The sequence below is a fragment of the Hermetia illucens genome, chromosome 1 (genome assembly GCF_905115235.1).
Source record: "Hermetia illucens chromosome 1, iHerIll2.2.curated.20191125, whole genome shotgun sequence".
In the NCBI taxonomy this organism is placed as follows: Eukaryota; Metazoa; Arthropoda; class Insecta; order Diptera; family Stratiomyidae; genus Hermetia; species Hermetia illucens.
Window position 1 is genome coordinate 173,258,528 of NC_051849.1, and position 12,090 is coordinate 173,270,617.

The 12,090-nt window shown below is 38.0% G+C and overlaps 1 protein-coding gene across 18 annotated transcripts in view; it reads right to left on the reverse strand.

Moving 5' to 3' along the window:
- The window catches only part of LOC119646678 (dachshund homolog 1), a 92,128-nt gene that overhangs the window by 26,457 nt on the left and 53,581 nt on the right, over positions 1-12,090 (reverse strand). For 8 of the 18 annotated variants that reach the window (XM_038047223.1, XM_038047221.1, XM_038047215.1 and 5 more), the window contains one exon: positions 9,147-9,277. In XM_038047223.1, coding sequence (XP_037903151.1) covers positions 9,147-9,277 — 131 coding nt within the window. Of the gene's footprint in view, positions 1-9,146; positions 9,299-12,090 lie in introns of all 18 variants that reach the window. The other 10 variants (XM_038047224.1, XM_038047222.1, XM_038047217.1 and 7 more) reach the window with 2 other exon arrangements.

The following is a 12,090-nucleotide window of genomic DNA, read 5'->3' on the forward strand; positions in this document are numbered from 1 at the left end:
TTTTATACACCATTATCTAGTACTTACCCGTAGAATTTTTTTGCAGTTAATTAGTTCTTTTATTATAAACAAAGCAGTAACAAATTGTTGGTCCAAAAATCACTATTTTTGATGAAACGTCCGCCATTTTGTCATAAATCATGAGAAGTACTAGATTATAATATCTAATTTAATAATCTTTTTGTTTTTTTGCGATGATTTTCGAAAACCCAGTAAGTACCTTCTATGCAGATTTTATTACGGCGCCCCAAAAATTATCCAGTATTCTCGGTTATTTTTTTGAAATTAAAAGAAAAAAATTAAATATATTTTTGAATGTATATGCACACTTTTAGATAATTAAAACCCCAATCCGAAATTTCAAATAAGTCCCCGTGAAAAAATTCACAACAGTGACCCTTTTTCCGGCTTCTAGGTGTATATCTCCTATGACCAAAGCATAGTCTGATTTGTGGAAGACAAAACCTTATTAAAATCCGCTCACTGTCTGTTTGTTTGTCCATCTGTCACATGGGTTTTCTCAGAGACGGTCATGTGGGATACCAATTTTAAACATCCCGTGGAAAATAAGAGACTACAGTGTAGCAGACCTCGTTCTCAAAACCTACCTAACCCGAAAATTTGGAAAAGGATCACGTTTATTTAAAAATCCAGGTTCATAATCTATAAGAAAGTACAAGCACAAAATTTGGCATAAACATGATTGCCAGAAAACTCGAAGTAAAGTTTGTATACTGCTGTAATGCAGACAAGGAAAGACAATGTCATCATAAGCAAATTGAACAATGGAAACTTCAACGTCGGCGAAGTTGTTCAAGCGAGTAGAAATCTGTCAAATATTAGATTCAAAGGATCCGCTACCAGAATAAAGAAATAAAGAAAATTATTAAGGGGGTCATCCCGTATGTCGATTTTTTTTTGGCATCAATTATATCTATAGTATAGAATATATGGGCAAAGTGATTTTTTGATATTCGAAGTCATTCGGAAATCATAGTGTTAAACACGTAATAAGTTACATGTTTACAGATTTATGTCGATCGCCGTAATAAAGCGCGTATTTATCGGTCGGAATAACGTTCGAATGACTTCACTAAAAGGAGAAGAATTGAAGGCAAGGCTGTACATGTGTTTCTTCAAGAAACCTAAGGTTTATGGACTACGAACAGCAGATTAATGATGATTTAAGATTTTATGGCTAAAAGTCGCATTTTACTTTTTAAATGCGTTTTTCTCGAAACCGCATATTGAAAATCGGCTGCCACCAATGCTTAAAATCTATCCAACGAAATTCTTTGAAATTTTGACGACTTATTTAGAACATATTTCCACGGTCCGCAAACTAGGATAATTGCGATTCATTCAGTAGTTTTTTTATTCATTAAAGAAGCCGTGAAAAAACACCAAAATTCACAAAAAAAAGTTTAACACGGCACCAAAAATTTAGCTTTTAATATTTTTTAATAATCCTAGTTTGCGGACTGTAGTTAAATCTCGACGATAAAATGCCGTCTACTTTTTTCTTTAAGATGATCGTAGCGCCCTCTAGTGTGGCAGCAGAAAAACACCTTTTGTGGAGACGGGTGTATAAATTGTTCTGTATTTGAATAATGAACTGTGCGATCGGGCTGGAAAAATTACTTTGAGCGTGCAAGATATTAATAAATTTATGGTGAGAAAATCGTAAAAATTTCTAAAAAAAGCGAAAAAACGGCCTTCACACGGGATGACCCCTTTAAACATTGCGAAAGAATCATCGAAAATCTGTCCGACACACTCAGGTAATGGTCTTCAAACTAACAAACGAAATGAAAAATTCCATCATCGGGTTCATCCCCCCCCCCCCCCCCACCCATTTGCAAATACTGTAATAGTAATGATGAATGGGAAAATTCAACCATCTATGATCAGATAACCAATATGCAATAAGGAATAGTAAGGACCCCATCAAAGGTAAGGATAAAAATTTATGTTGGCTCTTAACGTACAACAAAGACACAATTTTTCTCGCAAATATTTAAGGACAATTGCAAGCAGATCAAAATGTTACTGGTACGAACATTGTTTTAATAAGGTCCGAATGTCCTACTATTCCGTAGCCTATATAACGACGAAATTCATGAGCGATTCCACAATCTTCCATTGTGGATAAAATCCAGCTGAATAGGTTGCGGTGGCCGGTTCCCTTAATTCGTATGGCTAAGGATGATCCAACCTGGAAAGTCTATAAGAGCATGGTAGAAAAAGAAGACGTGGAAAACCCTGACTCAGATGAACGCTAGACAGCTTTTAGGAAAATCAAATTGATAAGCCTCGGCTCGGGATGGCTGGAGTTCCTTAGCAATACAGGCTTAGATAGGTTAGTAGTTAGAGTTGCTAAGTTGTCGCATTAGAAATTTGCCATTCAAATCAGAGAGATCTGTGTCCTGAGTGGATACCGGATGCTAGTTGTCTCAGCCGTGGAAGAAACAACTTTTGATTATTGTCAAGAAGGTGTATAAGTCATGGTAGTTAAATGCTATGCTATTTTATGCCAGACAACTGAATTGCATCAATATGGGATACTCAACATTCAAGTACTTGTTCAACCAAAAATGTTTAAGGCGTAAAGGATCACCCAATTCTAAGCGCATCTCGATATTCTCCTATATTTTTGTCTGTACATGTTTTGAATTGTGTTTCGATCATTTTTGCTTAGCATTTTGTAGGAAGCAATCAGAGAATTGCTCTCAACCACAACCTTTTTTTCAAATCGGCGTCAACATACACTTCCGCTCGTGCCGTGAGATTATTTTTCTTCTCTTCAGATCTTAGGTACTAAATTATTCAAGGATTTACCCTGTAAGTTTCGATGCTTCTTCCCTTGCTTTGCGGCAGTTTCGTAGAATCCCACGTGCTGGCCCAGTTTTTTCATGCCTTTCGTGAGAAAGTTTTCTAAATACATGCTACAACTGCACATATATTAAGATCTAACCAAGAAAATCATCAGAAAATATGTAAAAATATGTAAGAGATCTACTGAAAATAAAAAACAGATTTCTTGGAAAATTTAGCCTAATACATAGTCAATTTCAATTAGATTTGTGATCACCGCAGTAAATAGTATTGTTCGTCAATTTATGATGATTGAATAAATGCTAACACATACTGCTTTCATTCTATTATATTCAAATCAAAGTTAATCATTCGTATAAACAAATTTCATTGCTAAGTTGTAAAAAGCACATAAAAAGGATGATTAATTTGCGTTGTGACAATAAACTACATTCCCGTACCTAAAAAAATAAAATATAGATTGGCAATTTACTGAACCCAAATGTAATCAAAATACATATAATGTCGTATTCAGAAATATTTATTTTCATATTCGTTGAGTCATTTGGAGGTTTATTTATGTTGTTTACCATATATCTACTGCTGCCCCTAAACTAGCTTCAGATCTGTACAAATAAACAGCATTATCCTGAAGAGAAGAGGAGAGAGACGAGAAGATGGGGGGAATTCTCCATAAAGACGGACTTCCTTTACAGATTCACTGAACTCCAGTTTGAACTCGATCAAATCGCCTATGCGCCAACAATTGCGGGCAAAGATTTGGAGCTTTTGAGTAACAGTGTTACTCTTACATAACAACAAAATAACATTAGATTTTGGTGTCAAGACAACTGAATTTCCCGATTTAGACAAGGTGGCAAAGGTGTATCTAGCGCAGTTAATTCGTCGAGTGACATTAAGATCGGTGCCACAGTCGGCAGAAACCACACTTCCTAGGTGTACAAAATGATCGACACCTTCGGTGTTCCGCCCATTAATGCAGATAGAAAAAGTGGAAAAAGGTCCACAACCCGGTGGAAGAGCAAACAGATGTCATCAGCGTAGTCGAGTTGTTTAAGGAAAGATGTCATGATCTAGCAGACATCGCTGTCTTAAATTACCCTGAGAATTTACCTCGGTGCAGGGCGTGACACAATCACCCTCCTGTGAGAATCACACCTGATACACTCCCTGTTCACGATGTCGAAAACCTTCTTAAAATCGATGAGGAGTAAGTAAAGCACTATCCCAAAGTGATCCGTAAGGTGTTGGTACAGTTAATGCAGGAGGATCCAGAGCAGAAACTAATTTGTTCCCTGTCGATGAAGCTTTCGATATGTTCCTTGATTATTATTTTAGTTATCACCTTTGCAATGGCAGAAAGCACGCATCTGCAATTCACCCATTTTTTCGCAATCAAGATACACTCTTCTATCGAATCTTAATGATCATCCCCTTCTTCTACTCTTTGGTAAACGTCTCTAATTCTCAGGATTTTCATATAAGTGGAAGCAGCAGATCTGCAGAAACTGCAGAACTACTGACGGATAGCTCCACGGAAACCTTCAATCCCACTCCGCTGAAGTGCATTGATGACCGAGATGATTTCTCTTCCATTCATAGGGGTAGTCCATATCCGCACGTTACGATGACTAGTCATTTCAACCGCAAGAGGAGGAACTTCACCAGATGTGATACCGTTAAGAACCATGGTGAAGTGTTGCTTCCACGTCTTCGGCTGCTCATCTTCGTGGATGCGGAGCCAACTGTTAACGTCCCTCATAGGACGATCGAAAGATTATCGTTTCAATCTGTGGCAGTTTCTGTTTCCCCCACAATAACATAAGGATAGTCGCGGGGTCGGAAAATTTAAATATATTTAGAGCCACGCGAAGAGGACTTCAAAAATGTCAGCACTGCGTGTGCTACAGAATGCGATGCGGAATATAGTATCGAAGTTGACAGAGCAGTCCATCAGGCAATTAAACATTCCGTTGCACATAACAAGGAAGATGCGGCGTTGTTGCAAGGAAGGAAGAGTGAGGATGCGAAAATGCAAAGGATAGTCCAAATGGGGAATTTGACTTTTTTTTTTGTATTTTAAAAACAGAGATCTGGTGAAATTTGGCTGTTCAGCTTTAAGAGCTGGATAGTCACGGTTGCAAAAGGGGACAAGCCTACATAACGGTATTCAAGCATGTTTCTAACAAGTGAGTTGAAAAGTGGTAAGGAGAGCTAGATTGAGGAATATCGGAGGAGGAACGTAGTTTGTCACCGACGATTACACCCCGGTCGTAAAAGGAGGTCAATAGTGGTAGGGGTTATCCACTAAGATAGTAGGAGAAGGATGATGGGGAAGGTTTGAGAGAATGACACAACCACAGGCATTTGTGGAGCATTTACTGTCAGGTTGTTAACAGAGCAGCAACGGACCAGTCTATCTAGCTTGGCCCGCAAAAGAGCACACTCCAGCGAAAAAGAAGCAAATAATTGAAAGTCGAAAGTCGTGCGTAAAGAAAGGACGGGCAAGAGAGGATAGAGAGGAGGTCATTAATAAAAAACAGAAATAGTATAGAACCAAGAATTTGGCCTTGATGAACACCAGAGGAATGAGAGAAGGAACGGGATGAGTAACCATGAAAGGATCGCTGCAGTGGATGTTGAATTGAGAGAGTTTGTTTGAGAGTATTGAGTTTGAAAATATTGTGATCAACGGTATCAAGGGTTTTGGAATATGTAATAGAATGGAATAGAGTAATCAGTGTAAATAGCGTGTACCTGTCGTCAATTAAGGCATTCATCAACAAAGTTTGAAGTAGTAGATCGATGTTTCACGAAACCGTGCTCCTTTTTCACAATCAGGTAACTGAAGTGCGTAACTACTAGTCGTTAACTTATCTCTCGAAAATTTTGGAGCTACAGGAGAGAAGTGAGATGTCTCCACTTTTGGGGATAGGAATAATAAAGGTTTCTTTCCATAGATGAGGAAAGTAGTACTCTTCGAGGCTTTTGTTGAAGATTATGCACAGAAGAAGTCAAGGCATAGAAACATGACAGGTTGGCTCACTAGAGGCTTGACTCCACAATGGTGAGATCGGAAGAGATTTGAATTCATGACTGCAGCCATAGTCGAGTTTTCAACAGGAGACTCCTGGAACTGGAAAAAACCGGAGTCATAGGCTCGACAATATGCAGTCAATGTATACAGTTGGCCGGTTTTCGGACACTTTAACCTATTAAACCTTTCACTTTCAATGAAATTTCTGTCCACTGTTTGCCGTTAAGAGACAGCCTCAAAGTCGCGAACGTCGCAAGCAGGGAGGAGTCTGAATAATTGTTTCAGTGGATAGTGCAACAAACGTAGAAAATAAGAAACAAAAACGATGCGATAGAAAGCGCTTCCTTCCTTTATGAGCTCTCCGGGAAACATTTAAACAATCTCGATAGATACTTACGACTATCCAAAAAACAGTGAGGACAAACAAATTTCGCTTCAATGTCAACTTTCCTCGGGAAAATTCTCCACAGAAATCACCCGTGCTTCTTTAATGAAACTGCTCTCAGCAGATCTCATTAAATTTTACATGAGCACTGGAAGCATTTCCGTTTATCAGCACCGAACAATTTATTTTGGTCGCATAGTCGATAAATGTCCTCATAAGTATTACATCCTATGTATCTTAGCTTTATTCGCCGCGTTCGTCTCTAGCGGTATCCTACAAGTATATTATGCAAAACAAAGCCTCCAAAGGTTATCTGCCTGGTGCTGATAAGCAAAGAAGCTTGCTAGCTGAGAATTTGCATCAGAATTTACCGAAGAACACTTTTGCTTTAACGTCCCGATAACATAAATATTTTATTTACCAATCAAACTACAAAACTGGCGATGCGATATCGAATTCAAAGTAGGTTCATTTCATTTTCCTCAAAATTTCGATTTGTTATTAGAATTTTTCTTTCAAGCACAATTCATACTGATTTCACCCAAAGGAAAGTAGCACTTGCTAATTTGGCTTGAAAATCAGTCAGCTTCAAGTTGGAATTTTCGAGAAGTCATACCAAACCTAACAGAAATATTGAGCCCGAGGAAAATCGGATACAAAGCATGTAAGTTAGTCAACTTTTCAACAAATTCTCAATTGCATCCATCAACTGCGTCATCAGGTCTTTTTTACCGTTGATCGTTATTTTATCAGTTGGTCCTCCATTGGATATTCATTACCATCTCCCAGCTAGAGTGCTTTTTCAGACGTTTGGAGTAATCACCTCATTTCGAATCACTAGTATCCACTGGTTGATCAATCCCCACAGGAAATGTCGACCTGCACATACAGTTAACCATATAGCCGGCAATAGCATAACAAAAATGGATATGGACAAATAGAAAAATATTTCCCGAAGCCCGTGCGACCCATTGAAATGGCGGAGTTCCTTTTTAAACTAAAATTCAAATAAACACGACACAGTCCTAAACTGTTCTAATTAGCTGATGATCTACCATTTCCATTTTCTACGTAAGCAAGTACATATCTCGCTGTATTCGATGAAGGAACAGCACAATGTGTTCGAGCAATGGATTCTAAGGATGGAGATAACTGCGGAATCAGTAAAAAAAGAATTGCAGAACAACAAAATTCTAGGTATAATTGTCAAATTAATAAAACTACATTGAACCGATCATATACCGCAAACTTACAACTTGTAATATAGAAACAGATATCCAACGTCAAATCATGATACAAATCTCACGGCCACCAGTGAGACTTGAACCCCAAGCATCCTTACGACAGCCTCGTCCTCTAACCACTGAGTTGTGAAGAACGCCGAAAAAGGATTAAGTTGCCTAGATAGTAGCACTATTAAAGGTAAAGCTGCTGAGATTGGATAAACCAGTCAAAAATCAGTTCATCTTTTGTGTTCTGAAATCAGGGGACCTTGAAATAGGCCAATTGAATATACTGCTGAGTGTAAATGTAATAGAGGAGTAGTGTTTGAAGGTGTATGATCAGGCAGGTCTTTCAGTTACACCTAAACGGTCCACACTCCATTCGGCCACTTGTTGGACTAAAAACAACATACGCCTACCAACAAGTCGGACGGCATCATCAGTTCAACTCTGCCTGCTGAAGGCATTGAGGCGATATTTGAGATATTTTTATGACTAAGCATTTATGAAACATGTTTCCCAACGATAAAGATGCGCATGCAATTCTCGCTCACTGCCTAGAGAACTTGTGCGGCGACTATTAGCGGACGAATCAATCCACGCACACGGTACTTTCTTTTCAGGTTGGTCGAATGGCCGAATTGTTTTTCAGTCAATCAAAGAGTGTCTGAAGAATCCAAAATGACAAGCCAGTCGTGATCAGGTGTGGAAGGCTTAATGGCCTTTTACCTGCCCTAAAGACCACGATAGGGCCGACCTTTAAGTTACGTCTGAACATTCCAGAGTGAGGTGGGATCCGGCTGAAGTGTCAGTTTGAACTGATTTCAATTTATTGATAAACGGCTCGACCATCCGGTCCATTGATGCGTCCTATCGACGATCGCCTCACAAGCGGTTTAGACAGTGTGCGACAATTTTATGCGCATCTTTATCGCTGGTAAACATTTTTTTATAAATCAAAACACAAAAATATATTAAATTTGCAACCCGGCGAGAGTTGAACAGATAGCCCCATCTAGCTTGCCCGTACGTGGATGGTGTTTTAGTTCAACAAGCGCCCGGAACGTGAAAGCCGGCTTAAGCACTGTGTTACTTAGGGCAGTTGTTGCTGTCTTCAAGGATACTTTCTTCCTTCAATCGATATTCATGTATTGATATCATATATTGATGTTATAGAAAACTAGGAGCACAAACAATGCAAAAGATATTGCAAAGGGGTGTGATAGTTGAGAAATTGTTGACATACTGGCATCATCGAACGAGTTTATACATATAATCTGTTAAGCCAAAAGGCAAATAGGAAGGCTTTGGGGATGGATTTCATCAGTGGAAATTAAAAGAATTATATATCTGTTTCGTCATACCGTCATACCGTGATTATTTAACCTAATAAAAATAAAAAGATACCGAAGATTTAACAGGCGGACATGACGCCTTAGTTACATAAGCAAATATTATCCCACATTGGGCGCACATTTCTATGTGCCCAATTCTTCCAGTTTTTCCAATTTTCTCGATCTTATTACAGAAACGATTAATCGATTACCATTAACCATACGAATGAGGTCTGATTACAAAGTGCGAAAACTTATCAAGTTCCACTACATCCACGCAGTTCAACAAGTCATCAGAGAATCGAGAAAAAAAAGTCAAACCAGTCACTTACCATTTATATGACCATTTTCATATGAATAATCTCCATCTCGATGTTTTTTAATTTGCGGATGCTGTGATAAATGTGTTGGCGGTAGTGAGAGTCCAACTGGTCCCCTCTTCGGGGGCCTTCCTGGTCTAGAGCTGGAAAATAGTAGAGAGTTACTGAGGTTTAAAACGGGGCATGTTAGTATAAGGCTGAGGATGAATTTGAATTTAGTTAAACATTTAGTTAGCTACATATTCCATTCATTCTTTTAGATTCATTCATTCATACTAAAAGATACATATACACTTAAAGGGAGAATAAGGCATTTAAAAATATGTATCTGTAAATACATTTCATAGCGGTTTCCCTTCTCAAACGATACGATAAATGTAAGGAAAACATGCCAACAAAACTCATTGTAAAATGTGTTTTATTTAAAGTTTCCCATGTTCTTTTTCCTGTTTGAATGTTGTTTATCTGTCCATCACCTTGTAAAAGTGGAGTGTTACCAGTCAGGAGAAAGGGTCTAAGGGTGATTTCTTTAAAAATAAAGGGGCTGTATGGCTTATACACTCGTTGGGGAATTTCTATCCTTGATAAAGAGGCATATCTCCCCAGCAACAGAATATTTTGTTTCTTCTTGCACCAAGTCAACATGTTTGACTTGACAAATGCACTTATTACGCCACTTTTCAAGCATGAATCTAAGCCATTCTAAGCAGGCCGCTTTGTTGCTCCATTTTCATCTGAAAGCATCCTCTAAGCTCTTTCATACGGCAACCCCATTATCTAATTTGATACTTGCACAAGTAGCATATTTTGCTCGTGATAAGAATCTCCATACGAAATAATGTTGTATGCTCAGTGGACCGCCACCGTTTCGTTTTTAAAATTACACACCTTACTTGCTACCACAATAAGAATGTCTACTATATTCCATGTAAGAAAACAATAAAAGCAAGAAAATCGGAAAAGTGTACTTGAAAAGAGAAGCATACCTAGAGAGTAAGTTAAATGTGTATGATACCGCGCTTACAGCTCAGAAAAGACACATTTTTAAGCAAATATTTAGTTGAGAAAACAAATAGAAGAAAATAAAATATGATAAGGCGACGAGCTACTGTAATTCAGCTGGAAAATAAAATTAAAACGAGATATCATTTTCCCCCAGATATATGTCTGTATATTTCGTGCGCAAGGTAGCTACTGCATTTTCGGGAGACTAAGAAATTTCAACAAAAGTGAATAAGTCGTTGATGGCCTAGTAATTCAAATATTACCCGTGTTTCCTCTAATTCATGCGCACATATTAGAATTGTAAATAGATTTCCAGACAAATATTGAAGTTATTTTTTCTCTCCCCAGCCATTTCCGTTCCGGAATTCATCTTCCAGAGTTTAAGTAGATAATTTTAGTTGGAAATCAATAGTTATCTGGCTAATACGAGAATACTACCCTGGCTTCTGTTTCAATTTTAATACAATGTTAGCCGTAATCCGTACGAAATATCTAAGGCAGTACTAAAGTTTCTGCACATGAATATACAGCACCTGCAGGTGTATAAAATATACTTGGTAACGTGGAATGGCAACTAGTTCAAAATGAAACACAAACAAATATTGACAGAAGTATTCCCAGAAAGTAAATGCGCAATTCCAAGCTAATTTATTAGGCGAATTACTTCATACAAATAATACAAATACTCATGCCGAGTTCTATTGTTCCGAAAATTCTGCATTCATATTAAAGATAATAGAAATCCCGAAAATCTTATGTGGAATATACAATTCTGTAGATAGTAGGCGTCTAGAATACGAATAGATATAAAAAAAGATTGCGAGAAGTATTTCCGTGTCCTCTCTGCATTCATCTCATTTCTCCGTCTTGTAGACATCTAACCATCGAATATTATAGTTCGGAGGAATGAAGTTTTTCTCGTAGTGTTCAGGGTTACTATGGGCGACATGGTTTCTTCCACTAGCAGACGTGTAAGTTAGCTTGCTATATCTAGGATCATCAAGCAGTTCTTAGCTTCCAAATTGATGAGCTTCAGCCAAGAGGACTAAACACACTTTGTTTGGTTGTTTTCCAATCCCATGTAGCAAACCATAAACAGTTTTGCTCACGACCACGTGGTTACACACCAATGCACTTGAGAGCTAATGCGCGTAATTTTTCGCGCACACGTATCTACCCAGAAGATCGAACATGCGCAATGACTTGTTTCCACCACTCAATTTGAAACAGTGCGCCTGAAGACGAGTCTCCTGTGTGTAGTCGTCTTGGTTTCAGCTTTTCTACAAGCTCGATGAAATTTTCGAATAGCGCCCAACACCTCTTAGAAATTACCGAAGTTATTTCGCTGATTCCCTAAGAACGTTGCCTTCCTTTTTGTGAACTTTGGAGAAGCAATTATTTTCACTCTCTTATACGTATTTTTACAATCTTGGATAGTTTTTAAAAACCCAGTTTATTTTCTTACCCTCTTCTTAAAGACTACTGTTGTCTTTATCAGACCTCACCTACACTATTTAGTGCCTTGGCTTTCTTTTCAATAAAATTAGGAAAAGAGGAAGATGCTTTCCTGATTTTCATGGGGAATTTCACGAAGTTACCTTATGTTCCTAATTTTTTGTTTAAAAGCTTGAATCATATCGACAGAACCGAGGGAATGGAAATCTGGCAAATTTGTGAAAGTTGAAAATGAACCAATGGTTGGGTAAATTTTGGTGATCAAATGACAGTATGTATCCTAGGGAAGTAAGCAGATTTGGCATTGCATTTCATCATAAAAGTTGAGCACGATATTACCTACAGTTCTGCGATCAAATTCTCATATATATTCTCATATGTCATACAACTGTCATGAAATCCAAAATAAGATCCGAACTGGATCTCAAATACAGCGACTAAGGCAACAGAATATAAATTATGATTTAGGAACCTGTAAAATTACGTCTTTCAGCCC